General features: G+C 40.4%; 1 protein-coding gene across 1 annotated transcript in view; it reads right to left on the bottom strand.

The window, feature by feature from the left end:
• Positions 1 to 22980, bottom strand: part of LOC121918864 (sodium channel protein type 2 subunit alpha-like) — a 112910-nt gene that overhangs the window by 6057 nt on the left and 83873 nt on the right. Inside the window, exons 20-25 of the mRNA XM_042444865.1 lie at positions 20646 to 20819; positions 17593 to 17715; positions 8752 to 9024; positions 6342 to 6395; positions 4924 to 5065; positions 2325 to 2425 (exon numbers count right to left, since the gene is read on the bottom strand). Coding sequence (XP_042300799.1) covers positions 2325 to 2425; positions 4924 to 5065; positions 6342 to 6395; positions 8752 to 9024; positions 17593 to 17715; positions 20646 to 20819 — 867 coding nt within the window. The remainder of the gene's footprint in view (positions 1 to 2324; positions 2426 to 4923; positions 5066 to 6341; positions 6396 to 8751; positions 9025 to 17592; positions 17716 to 20645; positions 20820 to 22980) is intronic.

Raw genomic sequence — 22980 nt, 5'->3', positions numbered from 1 at the left:
GGGAAAAGATAGATAAATAATAGTAATAAATAATAATAAATTTTTATTTATATTTTCCTGTCTCTCCCAGGTGGATCGAGGCGGGATCACAACCCAGAAAAATACACAACATACAATAATAATTTACTTTAAAAATGTAACTACTAATTCCATTAAAACAAGTTCTAACATAATCGGCAGTGGGATGGGGGGATACAGATTCAAGGAAGGAAGGGGTAGTATTTCTTATATGAAGTCAGGTGGATAAGCTTGCCGGAAGAGATCCGCCTTAACTGCCGTCTTGAAAGCATCCAAGGAGGTGATAAGATGGGTCTCTTCCGGGAGACTGTTCCATAATTTTGGAGCCGCTACAGTGAAGGTTCTTTGGGAGGTAGAACCAAATTTGGTTGGTTGTAATTCTAGTTGGTTCTTCCCTATTATTCTGAGACTGGGGGGCGGATTGTGTAGGGCAGTGGTTCCCAACCTGTGGGTCGGGACCCCTTTGGGGGTCGAATGACCATTTCATGGGGGTCGCCAAAGACCATTGGAAAACATCTATTTAATTACAGTTGTGAAGTAGCAATGAAAATAATTTCATGGGTTTGGGTCACCACAACATGAGGAATTGTATTAAAGGGTCACGGCATTAGGAAGGTTGGGAACCACTGGTGTAGGGAGAGGCGTTCCCTCAAGTAACTCGGGCCCAAGCCATTTAGGGCTTTAAAGGTAATAACCAACACCTTATACTGTGCCCAGAAACTAATCGGCAGCCAGTGAAGAGATTTTAACACAGGTGTTATGTGGTCAAACCTCGATGTACCGGTGACCACTCTGGCTGCTGCATTTTGCACCAATTGAAGCTTCCAAACTTGGTATAAGGGTAGCCCCATGTACAGCGCATTACAGAAATCCAAACGAGAGATTACCTGTGCATGTACCACTACTTCAAGGTCCTTTTGGTCCAAGTAGGGCCGCAGTTGGCGTATCAACTGAAGTTGATACCAAGCACTCTTGGCCATAGCATCTATGAGATGACAACTGTATCGACGAATCCAAGAGTACTCCCAAACTGCAAACTTTATCATTTAGGGGAAGTGTGACCCTGTTCAGGACAGGTTGACAAATCTCCTTCCCTGGGCTTGGGGTACCTATTGCAAGTACCTCCGTTATCTTTGTATTCAACTTGAGTTTGTTTTCCTTCATCCAGCCCATTACCAACTCAAGGCAGGCATTCAGAGGAGAGATGCCATTCTTAGTCACTGCAGCAGTCGGAGACACAGAGAAGTAGATTTGGGTGTCATTAGCATACTGATGACATCACGCCCCATGTCTCTGGATGATCTTGCCCAGCGACTTCATGTAAATGTTGAACAGCATGGGGGACAGAATGGCACCCTGAGGGATGCCAGATGTCAGCTCTCTTTTAGAAGAGCAGCTGTCCCCCAGAACCACCATCTGGAATCTGCCCAAGAGGTAGGAATGGAGCCAGTGGAGCACAGTGCCCCCAATACCTAACTCCCTCAGGTGTTCCAGAAGGATACCATGGTCGATGGTATTGAATGCCACTGACATGTCCAAGAGTACCAACAGGGTCACATTTCCCTTGTCAATGCCCAGACGGAGATCATCGACTAAGGTGACCGTGGCAGTCTCAACTCTGTATCCTGCCCTGAAGTCGGTTTGAAATGGGTCCAGATAATTAGCTAAAGATAACCCAGATAAAGGGGTTAAACAAATAGGCAAAATAAGACAGCCTCTAGCCACTTTGAAGGAGGGGCATTTATATGATGCTTGCCTCCAAAGTGGGTGGAAAGTGAAACAAAGCTGTGCTCCAGGGCTAAAAACTGGATTAAAAAGAAGCTGGGATACTTCAGCTTATCCCAGAAAATGCACATCTTCACGCCTGCATATAAACAGCCCAGGATCAGTGCAGGGCTGTGGAAAAGCAAAAAAATGGAAGTGTGACAGCTCTAATGGATTGTAACTACAATGTATACAAACCAGACAGTTTAACGGGGGGGGGGGGGGGCATGGGGTGAAGAGCGGGTGACTTGATGCTGTGCCAATATAGCCCATGGTTGTTTGGCCCACTTTGGGAGTGGGCCATGTGGATAGTGGGTTTTGACATGCTTTCAGAAAAAGCAGTATTGGGTTGTTTTTTCCTGCCCATCTGCTCTGGCCCAAAGAGTGGGATGTCATTTCCTGGGGAACTAGAAGGCTATTGCTTGCTAAGCTGGTTTTCAAACTTCGTTGAAAAGTTGATTGTGCTGGTTTGTTTGTTTAGATATTTTGTTTCAGGTTGCAGTTTGCACATTTAAGTACAACCCCCCCCCCCCAATTCTTACCATTGGCCTAGGTATAGGTTTTTGTGGTTTCTTATTTCCCAGTTTTTTCATGGCATTGTAATATTTCTTTTGTTCTTCGGTCATGAAAATGTCTTGACCTCCTAAGTAAAGGAGAGAGAAAAAACTTGGTTACAATTTTATACTCACACAGAGATAAACAGTTGTCAAGCCTGCGGATAGGACTGAACCAGTAGACTTCATTCACTTGACCTTCTGGAAAGTTTCTTACAGTGCCATTCATCAAAGAGGCAAAACAGACCACCCCTTTGCACCACTTTCTGGGCAGTTTGGAAGCACGGTGTTTACACAATGCCACTTTCACGCCACCCATCTGCTCATACATGGGCTAGTTTCTGGATGCTCCAGCTGCGAACCTTTTTGACACAGCACACTGCCAGAGCACCTGAAAGCCGTTTGCCACTTCTTTTTCAGCCAGCAAAAAGGTGGATTGGGGCAGCGGTGTGCAGTTGCCACAGCCCCAGTCCGGCTTTTTCAGGGGCAGCTTCAAGCTGCCCTTTTTGCGCAGTCTGTTTCGCCCCAAAGTTAGCAGCCTTTAGCCATGCAATTCTTTGCTAGTTTTTTTTCTCCACGGAAGCAGTGAGTAAATTTAGCAATGTTCTTCCCAATGTGAGCAAGTTTGGAAAACCTGAATATTTTCAAAAACTATTCACAATTTGGGATATTCAGTGCAAAATTCACATGGGGTATTTTTGCAAACAAAACAGTATTTCCTGCACAAAAAAACATATTTTTCACACAAACATTATTTTCTGAACTGAAATTGTTGTTACCTCTACTGAAAATGCTGTGTTTTGTGCTAAATAATAATAATAATAATAATAATAATAATAATAATAATAATGACAATAATAATATTAAAAATAAAATAAAATGACATGTTAATTTATTACAGAGCAAGTCCCAAACTGCAAAGTCCAACATTCTTCCTATCAGGATTTCTCGATATTTGGGAATCGTGTTTTTGACCATTTTTTATGATTCTTTGTACCCTTTACAAATGTGTAGTCTGGTAACAACTTGACCAGAAGGAGGAGAGGAGGAAGAAAAGTTTTCATAACAATAACTCCCTTGAATTTTTTAAAAATTCCTCATAAATGGACCTGGAGTCAAAGGTAAACAGTGAAATGGCCATGCAGACAACAACACATTATTTCATGTGGGTTAAAACAAAAGTGACAACAAAGAGCTCTGAAAGGAACTCTAAAAATGGTGGTGTGGTTGTGGGCATTTAAGTAGCACATGTATCTCAAAGTATGCAGTTCAAGAGTAAAGTGATGCACTTAAAAAAATCTAATCATATACTTGCTAAAGGAGCATGCCGCTTAGTCCTGGTGGCGCAGTGGTTAAATGCCTGTACTGTAGCCACTCACTCAAAACCATAAGGTTGAGAGTTCGATACCAGAGAAGGGGCTCAAGCTTGACTCAGGTTTGCATCCCTCTGAGGTCTCTAAAATGAGTACCCAGATTATTGGGGGCATTTAGCTTACAGTTGTAAACTGCTTAAACACTGTTAATTCAGCATGAATTGGTATATAAATGAAACTTGTTTAGTCACTGACTGGGGCTGTGCCTGCACTGCAGAAATAATTCCATTTGACACTACTTTAACTGCCATGGCTCAATGCAGTGAAATTCTGGGATGTGTTGTTTTGTGAGACATTTAGCCTTTTCTGTCTCTGTGGCTCAGGTGCCACAACAAACTCCAATTCCCAGAATTCCATAGCAATGAGCCATGGCAGTTAAAGTGGTGTCAAACTGCAGAGCAGATCCAGCCCAATAGGAATCCTGGGATAGTGATGGGTAGCTTAATGAGATTGTTTATTTAAGTGTGTGGTTGCTGTAAAGAAGGCAAATTCCAGGCTAGGAATTAATAGGAAAGAAATCTAATAAAAAGATGTTAATATCATAATGGGATAGTAAATTACCTGGACTGGGGAAAATTTGAAACAAAACTAAAATCGAAAATGAAACCACCAACATGATAATACATTTATACAAATCTATAAGGCGGGGTGGAGAACAAAAATGGGTTGGAGAGCAATGTCTCCATGCCTACATTTTCCAAAGGCCAGAAAATGTCAAGACATATGACCATGTCCCTGACATCAAGATGTGGCCACACACCATTATTAGGGGAAACGAAACTGTGAGAAATCCAGTCAGCTGGCACTCCTACGAACACTACCTGCGGTGCCAGTGAGAACAAGACATTTCTATAAACAATTTGGATTGATTTGGTTTCTACTAACTAAACGTAAGATTAATAATAGCTTCTCTGTATTTGGATAGTGTGCAACAAACCAAAATACATACACACATTTCATGTATGTGCATGCTTATGTGTACCCATACACACCTATGTTTTTTCTGCATAGAGTGAACAATTAGTAAAACTAGGTTTTCCCCCCCCACTGTGCAAATTGAATATTGACATTGTTTTCTTGGGATAAACATTTCCAAATTCCTAGTTGTTAGCAAGTTATCATGTCCACTACTAAATAACAAGTAAATAGGATATCTTAGTTATTGATCTGAAAAACAGCTCACTATGTGAGGCAGAGATGAATTATCTGAACACTTATCTTCTTTTTTTGTTGGTTGAAATTATCAATGATGACACCAATGAAAAGATTCAAGGTGAAGAATGAACCAAATATGATGAAGATGACGAAGTACATATACATAAACCAGCTAGCCTCATACTTGGGCTGCTTTTCCACCTATAAAACAAGGAGACAGGGCAAGATATAAAATCCGACAACAGGGATGGCTGCATATTTCCCAGCTAATATCTTGGGTATGGTCACACACACACCAATGAAAAAGAAACATAGGACAGCATACAGATGCCTGCATTGAACATTTAAGTTCTCTTTACAAACTTGGTATAGGATATTAGGATTCTTGAGACACATTAAAGAAAAACCAGCAAACCTTCATGGACACTGAGAAAATATGTGGAACAGATGGAAAACAGTAACTCTGAACAACTCTTTATCTTTGGAATTGATTCAGAACACCAGCAGGGATAGAGTCATTCACATGCTATATGGCAATATAAGATGCTTCCAGATTGACAACCATTTGTCATACCATTCAAAAGGCATGGGCCAAGATCCTATATCATACTGTTGGAATGTAAAGCTTCATTTTCTGGTGGGCATTCCTTTCTATCTCCAGCACAACAGATTTTTTCAGCACTGCATCATTTAGGGGCCAGGGTTGGCAAAGAGGGTACCTGGGCAGGGACTGGTAGGAATTTTGCTGTAAAGAGAAAATATGTTTTCCTCCTGGTTCTCTGGTGACTACATGGGGATGGAACAGGAACCCCAGCCACCCACTGGAAATTGAAGAATAATGTCTGTTCCTTTCTACCAGACGCTGTTTGACTGCCCTTACTCTCACCTGGCCACTAACTGGCTGGAGGGGCACACACTGGCACTGAAAAGGTCAATTGTACTAGATAGGGCACTGCACAAAGGGGCAATGAATACTTCCTTCCATGGTGACTGAAAAGTATATACACTGTTATATGTAAAGGCTTGTCTATATTTGCCAGAATACTCCTGGCTGCCCTTGAGTATTCTGGACCCCAATTCCCCCTACTTACCTGCTGCTGGTAACAACAGCCAGCTGCCTTCCCATGTGGTTCCTCCTATTGGCCGGTGCCACCACTGTGTGTGTGAGTTACTCTAAAATCAGAATGAGGTGCCCAGCCTTGTTCTGACCGTAGAGTGATTTGCCTCCACAGAGCAGGGATGCTTGTAGGAATGATATGGGAAGGAAGCTGGCCATAGTTGCCACATTTTGCTCTGGGTTTTCTGAGCAAAAAATAAGTCTTTTAATGTGGGACAAGAATACAATTATATTATTTCAATTATATCCTTTTAACATAAATTGGAAAGGCAAAGTTACTTTCACAATGATTATATAATAATAATCATCATTATGTTTACTTTAAGTTTTGCCATCTCAAAAAAATCACTATGTACTTACCCCTGTTGCATCAACAGCTGCATACATTATATCCATCCATCCTTTAAAAGTGGCCTATAAAGAATGGAAACTTATTAAAAACCTACCAATGATGCTAAAATCTTTTTACTGCTAAGTAATAAATAGCAATCATGTAAACTGGAATAAACAATTAATTTAATGTTGGGGGACATATTAATGGTAAAGTTACAGAAGAGATCTGCATATTAGTTACTGGGAGTGATGGAAGGACAGATTGAAAGGAAATATGAAATGATTGTTCAATATATGATTGCATCAACAAAAACTTTGTATACTGTTTTAAATTTTGTTAGCCACCTTGAGTCCCTGTACTAGGAGGAAGGCGAGATATAAATAAACATAAACATAAACATAATAATAATAATGGCATAATGGTGGCTTCTCAGCCATTTGGGATATTTTTAGTATTTTCAATTGATTTTTCAGAATTGAAAATTAACCTGTTACTAACATGTCCATGCTCAATATTTAGATTTGGGGTCAGGGACTAGGTTATTCTTCCTTCTACATGTGAATGCTTTACACACAAATAATGAAGGAATAGGGTTCAATTTGATTCAACTATCCAGGGCAAGAGAGCTCAAACTACAATAGTTTGAACTTCTCTAGGGGAATTTGTAGAAATAATTTATTTTGAAAATAATTATTTAGAAAGAAATGGACAAATGTCTGTGCTCTTACCTCTGAGTAGATACCAGTTAAAATTATAAACACCTGCATCATGATGTTATTGTTGTTTGCATTCAATTATTTCCAACTTATGGCAACCCTATCAAGGGATTTTCTTACATTTGTTCAGAGAGGGTTGGCCACTGCCTTCCTCTGAGGCTTAAAGAGTGTAACTTGCTCAAAGTCAATCAGTGGGTTTCCATGGCTGTGTGGCGATTAAAACCCTGGTTTCCCAGTGTCCTAGTCTAACACTCAAACTGCTCGTGCTCTCTATGATTTTAATGAACTAAAATACCAATAACTTACCAATAAGTGGTTAAGAATACTATAACTGGAAACAGTAATGTGTACATTATAGCCAAAACAAACTACTGATTTTGCATCAGTAGGAGGGAATTCCTATTCCTTCTCTCAATATACATTTAAAAAACCCCAAGTTGCTCATTGTCATAAATCTGACACTTGTGAAGCATAATGACCCTTGAATGATCTAGAACAAGAGAGAGGGCCAGATTTATCTTCTTTGTGGAAATGTTAGCCTAAATTACTGCTGAGAATTGAGTTAAAGTGAGTTCAAGTAGAATCACAGTGTTGTCTGAAAGGACTCTGGACTAGCCAGAAAGGTGAAAGAAATTGGCCTTGGACCATATCACTTGAAATGGTAGGCTCAGAGACTGCATAAGTCAGTGTGTCACCACATTAAACAAAACATCTTCATCTACAAAGAAAACTAGAAATCAAGAGGAAAAGCTCTAACTTAGTCTTTCCCATAAATATGTTTATTTTCTAAACATAGGCACTAATCTCCCACTCCATCCACAATGAATATTTAGATTTACAGAATGTTGTCTGCTGTGGTATCATTTGGAAAAAGTTTTACTATGTAATAAGAGAGAAGTGGGCAGGTTCAGGAACAAGGATGAGCCTGAGCTTATGTCTTTGTACCACATCTAAGCTTTATTAGCCCCTTTCCTTCTGCCCTTTTGTCAGCAGTTGGAGACATTTTTATTCAGACAGGTTTTTAGAACAGAAGGCTTTTAAGGAAAGAGCTGCAAGAACTGCTTTTTAAAAAACTGTATTGATTATTTTTACAATCTTTTAAAAAGCATATGTTGTAACATTGTTAATAATTTAATTCAATGTTGATGATTTTTTTAAAAAAATTAATTGTAATCTCTAATGTGTAAGCTGCCTTCAGTCCCTGTCTTGGGGGAAAAAGTGGAATCTAAATAAAGTTCATCACCACTGTTACCATCACCACCACCTAGAAGTCTTTTCTGGTCATGTCTGTACTCTCACTAACTGATTGGAGTGGCAGATTTTAAAAATGTTTCATTTACCAAGCTATTGCTGCATGCAGCATTGAATTGGGTCAGAAATACTGGCTTTTGAAGCATATACTGGATACTTTCGATGAAGAAGGGTTGTTGAGAGGAAAACATTTTCCATTCTATGGGGATATAATATTAACATTTTGAAGCTAATGTAGTGCCCATTGATTTAGTTGGGACAGTAGTACAAATCTAAGTATAAAAGACTGAATCCTAATAGTAAAATTACAGGGAAGTTTTGCTCAATCACATCTGGCAATATCACTCATACTCTCACAAACTTGACATGAAGAGGCCCACAAGAGTTTCTTGAAGAAAAACAGTAAGAGAAACTACATCCTGCCAACATATTGTAGACTACTGCTAATATTAAATTGGTGGTTACTTACAACTTGCAGTAGAGAAAGATATCCAGCTCCAACATTATCATAATTTACTTTCACGTTTTTCCATCTGGCAATATCACTCATACTCTCACAAACATTTTTATATGGAAATGTTTCATGTGGCAGCATCTCTCCAGTAGTTTTATTGACACAATGATAAAATGTACCAGCAAACAGATTTACACCCATGATGCTGAAAATTAGCCAAAATATAAGACACACAAGAAGCACGTTCATGATAGATGGTATAGCTCCTATCAAGGCATTCACAACCACCTAGAGAAAAATACAAAAGATTGTCAAATGGAGACTGTCAAAAGAATGCATAAACTTGTAAAAAAATAAAAGTAACTGGAAAATATTTAGGTAGGGGTTTGTTTTTTTTTGGTTGTTAATATTGTGTTTCATCTGATAACATAGTTATTGGAGCAGTTGTACAGTTAAACAAGGTATACTCAAGTGATATATATATATATATATAATATTTGCAGATAAATAAGGCCCAATATTTAAGGGAAAAAATAATACATTGTTTTAGAGTATTTGTTGTTGTGTGTGTTCAAGCCATTTCTGACTTATGGCAATCCTAAGGTAACCCTATCACAGGGTTTTCTTAGCTGAATTTATTCAGAGGGTGTTAGCCTTTGCCTTTCTATGAAGCTGAGTATGGTTTCCCCAAGGTCACCTAGTGGCTTTCCACTGCTGAGGCAGATCAGGGTGCTGGGACATCATTTTGCAGCACTATCCCAGTTATGGGGTGCACAGAGAACAGGGGAAAATGGAGAGACCCGTTGGAGTCTTGCTGCAACTGCTTATCTCAATACATCCCACAACTGTGAGAATCCTGCAGATTTCATTTTTCAGCATCCCAATCTGCATAAACGCAAAAACTGTTTGACTGGGATACTGCCAAGCTGAAAATGTGGGTTTTGAGGTCACATTAAATTGTTAGGTTGTATAATGGTGAATCCTCAGCAGTTATAAGATTGCAAGTCCAATGTGAGCTCATAACTAGTGATGTAAATTTATCTCTTTATTCTTCCCATCCCTGAAGGAAGACAGGAAATGTTATTCTTCTTCCTCCTCCTCTGAGGAGAACAAGATATTTCAACTTGTTCACCCCTCACAGACAAATGAACCATTCCTGATCAATTTCTGAAGAATGAGGGCTATCAAACACTCACCTGGCTTTCTCCCACTGACTCTTCTTATAATTAGTGATGTGGACCATAACTCCTTTCCCAGTGTCTAACAAGGAAGGATGACCTGTGTTTATCTTTAGAATGGAATTCCCTCACCCCCTCCTCCTGCAGCCAAGAGGAATAATTCAAATTGCTTTAACTGAGACTTACACAATTAAAATGAATGATTGAGGCACTGTTCCTTTTTTTAGGTAAAGATAAAGATAGAGGTATTCCCCGTTGACAAGGTTGTCAAGTCGTGATCGACCACAAGGGGTGGTGCTCATCTCCGTTACTAAGCCAAAGAACCAGCATTGTCAGATCATGTGGCCAGGATGATTGCATACAATGCTGTTTACTTTCCCACCAGAGCGGTACCTATTTATCTACTTGCATTTGCATGCTTTTAAACTTCTAGGTCGGCAGAAGCTGGGACTAGTGATGGGAGCTTACCCCATCATGCGACCTGGGTCTTGAACTGCCAACCTGCTGATCCTGCAATCAACAGAGTCAGCGTCTTAACCGCTTGAGCCACCCCATCCCCTGTTATTTTTATTAATTAAACCAAACCAAACCAAATGTCCTGAATATCTAATTTCTCATCGAGGTGTTTGCCCCACTGCTTCTTTTACAGATTCTCATACCTCAGGAGCTGTAGCCAAATTTCAGAGCCATAAATAATCAAGAAAACAAAAAATTCTGTATGTACAATGAATGCACTTTCATTATATCGCTACTCATAACTAGTGAACAGGATGCCAGCAAATGTTTAAAAACAAAACCATCTAGTTCATGGTCTCTGAGATAACTAACAAAATAATGCACCTTTTTATTTTATTTTTGTCATTGGGAGAAAACCAGAAGAGTTAAGATTTATCCTTTTCTTGTACACTTTAAAAGTGTACATAACTAAAAATCTGTATCTTTTCGCAATGAGTTCCAACATATTTAAAGAAAAGCATAAAATGTATACACAAAGTAAGATGCATAAAATATATCCATCAAGATAAAATGTGCACCAAAATATACAATAATTTTCACACTGGATGAGAAAAAAGTTTCACAACATGATATGGAACTTAGAAGAAAGGAGAATCTTGGTAGGATTGTACAAAACAAAATGAAAACAAAACTAATTCTGCATTACCAGTCACAGGATTATTGTAAGGATAAATTGAGAAGAGGTGTCATGTAATCCACTTTGACTTCATTGTATGAAAGGCATATAAATATATGTACAGTGGTTCCTCAGTATCCATTGGGGTTTGGTTTCAGGACCCCTGGTGAATTTCAAAATCCACGGATAGTCAAGCCTCATTAAATAAAATGGCATAGTGAAATGGTGTCCCTTTTATAAAATGGCAAAAACAAGGTTTGCTTTTTGAAATGAGGCTGCCCAACTCACCTGGGCTGGCCTAGTTGCTAGGGGGGAAAGGGAGAGCCAACAGGGTGCCCTCCCAGCTCGGCTGGGCATGTCCTGGTATTAGTTATTGTGGCGGCTCACCTTCTCCTGCAATTTATATTATTCTTTTAATGTTTTCAGGCTGTAAATAGTTGAATCCATGGATAAAAAATTGGTGGTTACAGAGGGCTAATTGTATATTTTAAATTAATCTTATACATCTACTGGTAAGGACTATGTTCTTCTAAACAGGAAAATCATATCACAAATTCATGTCACAAAATTGCTATTCTGTTATCATAGGCTGTCTAATTAATAACAGGGTCTGTGAGGTCCAAAATCAAGAAAATAAAATGCATTTTGATTGTAGTTTTTTGTGGTTTTTTGCAATATCAAGAATGTCAGAAATGAAAACAGACCAGAATAAACTAGTAATGACCTTACCATTGCTGTGTTTTTGTTATCAGTCTTGTTGTATTCCAATTCTCAATATTTCTTAATATATTGTCCTGTTAAACTTGTCTAATGATAAAAACCAAATATTTGATAACATCAGGGGAACCATTAATGGTGTGATTTTTCAGTTTCTGACTACGTTTATAATTGCAAGTATTGAATTAACTTGTGTGAAAAGGGTATCAGAGAAAATAGAACTGTTCAAAGCAAAAATATTCTAAAGAAATAAAATTTTAACATCTGGTACTCAGGTAAACATCTGAATCATAAGCTTTCATGCCTTCCGTTAATAAACCTTGTCAATGTTGACCCCAATCCACATATTTCAGTGCTGCATTACACTGACATCCATTATGTACCCAGTTGGGAAGATCAAGGACCTAGCTGCAGTGCTTTTTGCTGTTATCAGTTAAGACAGCAGCTTGGCACGGTCAATATGACAGTGTGACATTCAACAAAATTAAGGCCTTGAGATGGTGTTGGCAGATGTAATGAACAACTATCTTGTTCTAGTGGCAAACCTTCCAGCTTGCATGTTAATGTGAAGCAGACTGAATGTATCTCCCTTGTAATGACACACAAATTCCACAGTTCCTGCACACACAAATTCCTCTGTTCTGTCTTGCTGCATCTGATATATGAGACCTTAGAGACAGGAGTTGGGAAGGACCTTATTGACAGAAGATATCCCATGCAGACTTTTAAAGCCACTCTTGGAAGCTAGCTTGCATTATCATACCCACAATGGAATAGAGTATTCCACCTTGTGCACACCACTGTATTGCTGAATTTTTCATGTACATGCTTTCATCTGAAGTTCACTATTCAGATGAGGCCAGAAGGCAATCTGTGGCAAAACAACTTCTTGCCAGAGGTTGTGACAATGATTCTTATCATATCCTTCAGAATTTGTCTCAGAGAGATACAAGGCCAGGTAGGTAGCTGCCTCTTTTTGTTTGCAGAGAGCAGATAATATTTTTGTGACATCACAACATGAAACAGATACTTCTTTTTGCCAAAGTTTAAAGGTCAATATACAACATATAAACTATACATACATATAAATTCTATGCACTAATGTTACAAATCACAACAAAGGAGAAAATACTAACAGTGGGATCGCATCTCAAGATTTGTTGGTGCAAAATGCACTTTTTCATAAACCCAGGAAGATATACCTTTCGATTCTTCTTGAAGAATTAACTGAGATAGAACAAGAAATCTATAAGGTTTTCGGGTGCAGTTTTGAAGCTTGTGACGTCCCAATAATTTACAATACAGACCTTTACAGTAAATATATCAATTACCAATTCTGGATCCATTTCTATACTGTGTTTCTTTTAGATATTGTTTCTTTTAGAAAACATAATCAAGTAATCTTATGGTCAGATCATGACAGATAGATTGCAGTTTCATTAGTTTTCCCAGTACTAATTCACCAACACTAATTAATAACCAGTGTGCTATACATGGTTTTCAGCTTATGCTGAAAGCCGCACAACAAAGAGGAAATGGTGCATGCACACCTGGCATGTGTGCCGCACTGCATGCATGAACCCCATAGTTTCAATGTGGCTCAAGCACATGCGGAACTTGCCTTATGGATCCCTGCGTAAGGCAAGGCTGTACTGTAAAAGCTAAAACTCTTTCATTTGGATTACAATTGCTAAGCTTCACCAATACAGCACCTAATTGTTTTTCCAGATACAGTGGGTCCTCTCCTTATGCAGGGGATCCGTTTCGTATCCCCCTGCGTAAGGGGAAATCCATGTATGCTGGCACCATATTAAAAACAATGGAGTGCGTGCTCACAGCAGTGAGTGCGCTATTACTTTTATTGCTGCGTGGCTTCCACATAAGCTGGAAGTCGCGTATAGTGCACCCGCATATGGTGCGGGCGCACTGTATAACAGTACAGAAACCTTTTGGGAAATTCAATTTCTTTGCCTAAGAAAGGGGCAGTTAGCTTTACAAGACAGAGGCAACATGGATCTCAAGGGAAGTTACTTTTCTGGTGCTAATGGAGTTGAAATGTTATTACAGTGTACCCTTCCTTTACGTGGGATTTCCCTTCTGCCTTTGCGCCCCCCTCCCCCCGCATAAGGCAAATACCACATATGGTGCAGCCCCATTGAAAACAATGGGGCTCGTGCTCATGGTACGTCATTGCCTCTTCCAGTGTGTAGCTTTCAGTGTACTGTCTTTTATTGTCCTTTGTTCCCAGTCCCCACATGGCCAAGAAGCTGAGGGACCTCTCCCTACATTGAGATCCCTCTAGACCATCTTAACTGACAACAAAAGCAACACCTGGGACAAAATGTAGGTCTGTGACTCTGACATAGTCCCTTTTATTCTCTGTATGATTTTTAATATCTTTGCCAGATGTAGAAGTCAATGAAGCTTTGAAATTCTGCATGATGCATTTTGGTTGACTAATACAAGTATTGCTCTTTTGGTGACTTTGTTGAATTTTGCTGCATGACCAACAAAGCTACCCCTGAATATGTTCGTACAATCTTCACTCTGTCAGCACGTACATCCAGTGTACACAGAGGATATAACCTCGTTTCAAAGATGACGTGTGCCACCTGCTGGTCTGTGTGATGATACACAAGGCACCAGAGGTGCCATTTTAGAAAAGGCATTAATTCCTGGGTGAAATAATACTGATCATATGGGGCAGGAATTGGAATAGCTTGCATTAAAAGCAAACAAAAGATAATAGATAAAAAGGTATTTCTTCCATATACCTGTAGAAGAAGATATGTAGAAGAGAGTGAATGGGATGAAACCATGTCTCATTATAGCTGTAGTGAAAGGAAGAACCACTACTCTTTAAAAACTTTTCTAAGTAATCCTTTTAGAAGCTTATTTTCCCCAAAGTCTGGGAGGGAGAGGGGAAGGGAATAGTAGTGACCGGGAAAAAGAAAAGAGAAACAAAGGGGAAACAATCCATAGAAAGGGAAAGGCAGCCACTAGCTCTTCTTTCATTGTGTGCACCATTTTTAGCCAGCGAATTCTGGGTACTGTAGGTTATATTTCAAAGGAAGGAACTGGTAGACCCACCTGTAAGTATTCCTTGCCTAAGAAAACCCTATGGAATTAATGGGGTTGCCAGAAGCTGACAGGCAGCTAGAAGACACACACACACACACACACACACACACACTAAATGGGCATTCAAGAATTCTGAAGAGGAAGAGTCCTTATGAGGTGGAATGGCTCTTATATGATGAATATGTGTCACATTTGTACGCCCCTTTTATGTGTTCATACTGAAGGCATAAAGGCATAAAGAGGGAAGCAGGGCTGTAAACAGAAATCCCACACACTGATCCTTGTCTTCTTAGGACGTTATCACACGAAGGCCTATGTGCTCCCAACCCGAAAATGGTCAAAGTGCTGGCATCCCAGAAAAACAAATCTGAATGGGGAAGTTCATCACACACAAGCACAACAGGAATTTAAATGAACAGTACAGAGGGCCCAATTTGCATTGTGTTATCAAATGGGGGGGGGGGACAAATCCCCATTGCCATCCTTCCAAATACCTTTGTGTGCATGCACATGGTCCAGGTGTCAGAAGGCTGAGAGAGTGCAACTGTGTACGGCAGCGGGCAGCTGTGCCGGGAAAGGGGGAGCCAGGCAAAGTTGGTAGTGGTGGGTTGATACCCTGCACTGCTCGGAGGTGATTGAGGCTGAATCGAAGGACCGGCAGGGTTTGGCGAGGGCATCCACCATTTACCCCTCCATCGGCTCCTCATCTTTGGGACTTGGGGAAGGCACGCCTTGGGCCCACAGAGCACGAGGACAGAGAGGAGGTGGCAGGAGGAGGAGGCGGCAGGTGCCAGGAGCTGGGGCGGGCAGCACCTCATGCATGGGGCTCAGAGGTCCCTCAGCTGGAGGAGGAGGAGGAAGCTCGGAGACTAGACCAAGCCCCAGCCCTGATCTGGTGCACAAGGAGGAGGAGGATGAGAGCCCACCTATGCCCACTTCGCAGGGTCCTCCAGTGCAGCATCTCCCTCAGCGGGGACCCATTGGCAGTACAGGTGACCCGGGCAGAAAGAGAGGGGAGGCGAGAGGAGTGAGCAGTGACTGATCGGGAGGCTGTTGCCAGCACTGGGCAGGTCCAGGAAGAGCTGATGATGGCGCCGCTGGAGGGAGAGGGGGGAAGAGGAGGAGGAGGCTTGGGAGGCTTGGGAGGATCAAGGGAATTGAACTGAATTCATGGCCGATCCACAAACAGATTCCACACCAAGCCAAATGAGCATTGACTTTAAATTCACATTGCAAGAAATTTTGTATTTCAGCAAATTTACCCATTTATAGGATTACTCGCCATTGCATTTGGATAGGGCCTGGATTCCATTTGATGTTGTATGAAAACCTCATGTGCAAAAACGTGAAACCCAATGATCGACTCTGGATTGCATTCGATGTGTGTGTGATGATCTCATGTGAAAGAACGTGAAATCCATGATTGACTACTCATTCAACCTGGGATAACTTATTAAATAAGGAGAATACTGGAGAGATGGGAACCTTCATAATTCAAGACTTACTCCATATGAAAACAAAACATGGGATGTTTAGATGGAGAATGGCACTTTCTGGGCAGAAAGCAGATTTCCTGAGCATAAAAAATTATTTTTTTGCACAGAAAAAAAGTTTCTGCACAGAAATGCCATTTTCCACACAGAAAAAAAATTATTTGCAAAGTAGTCCAGTACTGTGAATAATCCTTGAAAACTCCACACTTTTCAAGGGTTTTCTTGCAGTGGTGAGAAAAAAAGACAAAATTATTCATGTTTGCCTACAAGAGTGAAATTTATCATGATTTATATCTCTAACATTCATAGAAAGGAAGAAGAGGACGGGTGGCAAAGATGGAGGGGGGGTAGAGAAGAAGGAGAAAGGAGGAGGAGGGGGAAAGAAGAGGAGGAGGAAGAAGGACAAGGAGCAGGAAAAGCAGGAAGAGCTGGAGCAGTGGCAATGAGAAGGAGTTAAGAGGAGGAGGAGAATGGAGGAGGAAGGAGGAAGAGGAAGGACAAGGAGAAGGAAGTGCGGCAGCAACACTGATAGGAGCAGTAAGAGGAGAAGAAAGGAGGAGGAGGTGGGGAAAAGGAGGTGGAAAAGGAGTAAGAGTTGCAGCAGCAGCAATGGGAGGGGGAAAGAAGAGAAGAAGAGGGGGATGCAGGGAAGAGGAGGAAGAAAAGGTAACCCCCTGCTGCATGCTGTGATGAGAGCAGCAAGGCTGGATTCGGGGCGGGGCGGGGGGGGGGGGGCAAAAAGCCATTGTCCTCAGTGGTGGTGCAGCTGCATGGCTGTGCCACAATTGAGTACAATGGGACTTGAGCATCTGCTGATTTTGGTATTCATGAGGGGATCCGGAATGGATCCCAAGGACCCACTGTATTTCAAAAATATATAAATTCCCAAAAGCCAAACTTCATTTTATATAAGGGACACCATTTCACTATGCCATTGTATTTAATGAGACTTTAGCATCCATGGATTTTGATGTTCGTGTGTGTGTGTGTGTGTGTGTGTGTGTGTGTGTTCCTGGAACCAAACCCCAGTGGGTACCAAAGGCCCATGGTCCTTACAACACCAGTTGTCCTGACATAATACTTCGCTACCTACCACACTCACACACAGATGATGTGACAAATGGTAAGCAAGCAAAGCCACATAGATACCTGCAACCAATATATACTCAACGGATAGCACCCCTCAACACAGCACACACACCAGGTTTCATGATGAATGCAACATTCAATTTCTATTTAGTTTTGTCATACATACCTTCATTCCTTCAAATCTTGATAAGGCTCTTAGAGGTCTCAAGGCTCTTAGGGTCCGAAGTGATTTTATAGGACCGAGTTCAGAATAATCCAAGGCATTGGCTATTAAACTCACTATGGAAACCTACTCAAAAACAATGATGGTTACATTTACAAAACTGAAAAAAATTACAACATATACTTCTTTAAGAAGAAGACTGCACCCTGCATAAAATATAATAATTTAAATATCAATCTATCAGTGATACCTTTATTGACCAACAATAATATACAATATATTTGTTGCAAACTTTCGAAGGTCCATGGGCTTTTTCACCAGGCAAGATGTTACAAACCAAACGGGGGGGGGGGGGGGAATTGGAGATGTTAGTCAGATGCCTGCAAATAGTTTCAGTCCTTAGTAAAGACGGTATGCTGGGGAGGATATCTTTTGCAGGCAGGGTCTTCCTCCTTCTGATCATGCGGCAATAGGGAGCTTTTCAATGTCCAGGAAATTTAAAGTTAGTTTGCATTTCAACAGGGACCCCTCTTTTGCAATCCAGTATTCAGTTTATCAGACAAGTGAAATTGGAAGTATAATTCAATGGCAATCCGAACGCAATCATGGGGTTTAACATTATTGCGTGATAGACTACCACACACAATTTTGGGCAATGGGAAGTCAGTCCGAAAGCAATCACGGGGGTTCACGTTACTGCGTGAGAGGTGAGGTGATCACACACAATTTTGGGCAATGGCAAGCTATTTTGGGGCAATGGGAAGTCAGTTCGAAAGCAATTCGAATTCACGTAAATTAGCTGAACTAGCAAATTCATGTGAATGTGTTCTGGCCCCACTTTCTTTTCATTCTAAATTAAGAGAAATTCCTCCTGTATGATAAACTCCATAGTCTCCATTCCAGTGAGGCCACAAGCCTCTTTGTAGGTAGGCTTCCTCTGCTTACAAAGAGGCTTGTGACCTCAATGGAATGGAGAAATACTGAATTGCAAAAGAGGGGTCCCTGTTGAGATGCACTTCAAATTTCCTGGACTTTGAAAATCTCCCTATTGCCACATGGCCAGATGGAAGAGGAGCCTGCCTACACAAAATATATCCTCACCAAAATATCATCTTTAATAAGGACTGAAACAACATGCAGGCATCTGACTAACATCTCCACTTGTTTCCCCCCCCCCCTCCTGTTTGGTTTGTAACATCTTGCCTGATGAAGAGGCCCATGGAGCTTTGAAAGCTTGCAACAAATATATTGTGCATTTCGGTTGGCCAATAAAGGTATTGCTGGTGGATTTTTGTTTGCATTTGTTAAATGAGCAACACAGCTACCCTGAATGATTTCAAATATTAGTTTAACTGCAGACACAATGCAAAAGGGAGGTTGTAGCATTCCAACACAATTGGGCTGAATGTTTCCTCTCTTGCTATGTTTGTCTCTTGTATTTCTTCCACAATGGAACTGAATGCAATACATATGGTGTTTCCCAGCAAGCTTCATCTGGGTACTGACCCTTATCTTACTTTATTTCAACAACAGTGGATGCAGGATGTCCCTTCACTTCTCAATTTCTCATGGGTCTTCCACAGTAACAAGAAAGGTTTCTGGAAATGTGGGTCCTAAAGTACTGCTTCCACTATCACAATTAATGACATATTCTCTGAATGAAATATGAGGATGAAAAGATCCCAGCCACTAGACAAGAACGATTAAAAGATTCTGCTCCTTGTACATCCATTGGACAATGGCAGGTATGTTGAGGGCTGTGCTTATTAACCCACTATTCAGATATTGTAGTGCACACACCATCCAGCTGTATTATCAGCTGCAGAATGGGGGCTCTACTCAGATATCTAGATACACAGCACAACACTACCTCATTTTCCCTGCATCAGTGCAATCACAATCACACAAGAACACAGGTGAAGAGAAAACAGAGAAAGCACTGAAAAGAGAGGGGGATAAAGTGCTGCACTTTAGTTGTTAAGGAACTTGAACAGTTTTTCTTAAAGCCACAGTAACAATCCTTCTGCAGTCATCACAGTTGCTAGGGAGCTGTCTCTGGCTGTCATCATGACATGTACCTGACTCTGTGAGAGTACTTGTCAGAGTTGCTGTATTTTTTGATCTTGAAATCTTGTTCATAACAAGGCTCAGCAGTTGCTAAATAGCTATTAGATACTGACTTGATAAGTATGGGCATAATACAAGCTGAAATAGCACCCGTTTTGTTGAAACCACAATAGCAGGCACACCAGAAGTAACATAAATGTAAGTGATCTCTCAAAACTATCACAATCTTCTTCTGTTATGCAACTTTTCTCTTCAGACATGTTGTACAATGTCCATAATCATAACACTGCCTGAACCATTACAATATGGGAAATGATGTTGCATTTTTTGTGCATCTTTATTTTGTGATATACCATGAAATCCTTAGTCAGTGCACACTGAGGGTATATCCACACTGTAGAATTAAAGCAGTTTGGCACCATTTGAACTGCCATGATTTTGTCCTACAGAATCATGGAATTTGTACCTTAGTGAGAGAGCTCTGGTGCCTCACCTAACTACAAGTCCCATGACTCTGTAGGATAGATCCATGGCAATAAAAATAGCGTCAAACTGCTTTAATTCTGCAGTGTGGATACACTGGTGGTCAACTGGTGCATAAAAATGTCCCACTTAAAAAACTGGATGATTTATGATTAAATGTGCTTATGATTAAGAAGTGAATTTATAGTGAGAGTGGGCAAAGTGTAATGTGTTGGTGCATATCACACTTCTGCAGTCCCAGGCGTATCTGGACTAAAAGCCCATGCATCTCCAAGAGGTGTGTTTTTTCACCCTCAAATCACAAACCTCTACTCTCCAAGACCTCTGATAGTTTACCTTGGAACACTGCAAGTCCCCACCCTTCCCCAAAACTACTCTGATAAACCCAGAAGTCAATCTAGAAGGGACGTCTCATTTTGATTTTTGGCTGAAAACCTACCAAGGATCGCTACACTCAGCCCAGCTGCCCAGTATAAAGACTCATAAGCCAAATCATCAGTACTTACATCCACAATGAGGAAATCTAGCCAGCACCAGGCATTGGTGAAATACACTTGAAAGCCATAGGACACCCACTTCAGAAGCATTTCCAGTATGAAGATGTACGTGAAAATCTTATCAGTATATTCAAGTATGATTTTGATGGTCTTGCGCTGTTCAATGTATATGTCTTCAAAAGCCTATGAAGGAAAATGCAACTATAGTTAAGGTCTCACCAGCTGAAGGGGGAAGCACAGTAACACTTGATTTGTTCTGCTCTGTTGGTATTATTAGGTGATGGTTTGCTTTAATGTGCATCTTACATACATTTGGGACAACTGCTATTGCAGTAGAAACTCTTCTACGCAACATTTACATCATACCTCTCAGGAGTAGTATCATTAAAGCATTAACTTGAATGTGCTTGACAAATGATAAGACAGGCATATAGGGGCTAGTGACATACTACAATGGGTGAGAGATGTAAAAGCTGCCAAAATGTAATATCAGGTGGTTCACTGAGTGAATCTATTATGTGAAGTCGAAGGCTTTCATGGCTGGCATCCATAGTTTTTTGTGGGTTTCTCGGGCTATGTGGCCATGTTCTAGAAGAGTTTATTCCTGACATTTCACCAGCATCTGTCACTGGTATCTTCAGAGAATGCTGACCTAGAAAAGTGTGTGTGTGTGTGTGTATACACACATACACATACACACACACACTGTGTGACCCTGTGTAAGGAGGATGGATTCCCACTCTGTATTGTTCTGTTGTTGATGGCAGGGCCTCAGGGTGGGAGGAGAATCCTCTTTTGCATATCCTCCCAACCTGAGGCCCTGCCATCAACAACAGAACAATACAGAGATTAACATGGGAATGTGTGTGTGTGTGTGTGTGTACTCTCTCTCTCTCTCTCTTTTCTAGGTCAGCATTTTCTGAAGATGCCAGCCACAGATGCTGGTGAAACGTCAGGAAACAACTCTTCTAGAACATGGCCACATAGCCTGAAAAACCCTCAAAAAACTATGAATCTAGTATGTTTATAATGCTCTAATAAGTACTAAACCTAGGTGTCCATCTAACAAATCTTAACATTTGTTAGCTGCCTTCGAATTGGTTCCGACCCATGGTGACCCTGTGGATGAGACATCTCCAAGAATCCCTAACTTCCACTGCCTTGCCCAGATCCTGCAAGTCCTTGGCCATTACCGCCATGATTGGGTCTGTCCATCTGGTCTGTGGTCTTCCTCTCTATCTTCTACCCTCTACCTAGCATTAATGTTTTTTCTAGTGATCTGTGCCGTCTCATAATGTAGCCAAAGTACAATAGTCTCAACTTTATCATCTTTGCTTCCAAGGTGAATTCTGGTCTGATCTGTTCAAGAACCCATTTGTTTGTCTTCTTGGCTGTTCATGGTATCCTAAGTAATCTTCTCCAGCACCATATTTCAAATGAGTTGATTTTCTTGTTTTCTTCCTGCTTAAGAACGTCTTAAGAGACCACAGTTTTTGAAGGCTACTTGCAATTCAGAACTTATTCTGTTAAAAAAATCCCACATGGTTGTGCAGACAACAGCCTCTTCTGTGCAGAAAACAGGATTTTCTGCATTGAAAATAATATTTCAACATGGGAATATTAACTCCGGCACAGAAGACGCTGTAATCGGGGATTCATTCTGTGTAAAATTTGCACATGGTTTTTTTGCATAGAAAATAATATTTTCTAATCAGTTTCTCAACTCTCAAAAAATATCAGTTCCTCAGCTCTAACAAAGGAGATATTATAAACTGGCCAAGAACATCCTCATGAGGCTGGGGTGTTAACCAGTGTTATAATATATGTAGTGTGGACTGGAGTTTGTGGGTTTATTGTAATTCAACTGTTTTTCTTTCCAGTCTTCCTTTGTCATTTTCTTCTTGTTGTTGAAAGACTGCTGTCCTGAGGTCAGAAATGAGCAGAGCAAAAATGAAATGTTCTACAGATTTTTGTGTATTCCCTGTTCCTTATATCTGATTTATGATCATTGTCCAGTTTATCACATCTCCTTTCTTATTCCCACCTTATCACCCCCTGGAAACATTTAAAAAGAGGCTTAAAACCTTCCTCTTCTGTCAAGCCTCTGGAAAATGAAGCTGTGTATTTTGATCCCATTGACTCTCTGCCTCACCCTATTGAATGACTGTTTTAGATTTGTATAGTGTATATTGTGTTACTGGTTTTTATCTATTTTTATGATGTGTATGTAACTGGTTTTAATTCTGTGTAAACTGCTTTGATCTTTTGGAAAAGCGGTATATAAATAAAATTTATTATTATTATTATTATTATTATTATTATTATTATTATTATTATTATTATT

The sequence above is a fragment of the Sceloporus undulatus genome, chromosome 1 (genome assembly GCF_019175285.1).
Source record: "Sceloporus undulatus isolate JIND9_A2432 ecotype Alabama chromosome 1, SceUnd_v1.1, whole genome shotgun sequence".
NCBI lineage: Eukaryota > Metazoa > Chordata > Lepidosauria > Squamata > Phrynosomatidae > Sceloporus > Sceloporus undulatus.
Note: the sequence above shows the minus strand (reverse complement) of the source record. Positions and strands in the feature narration are given on the sequence as shown.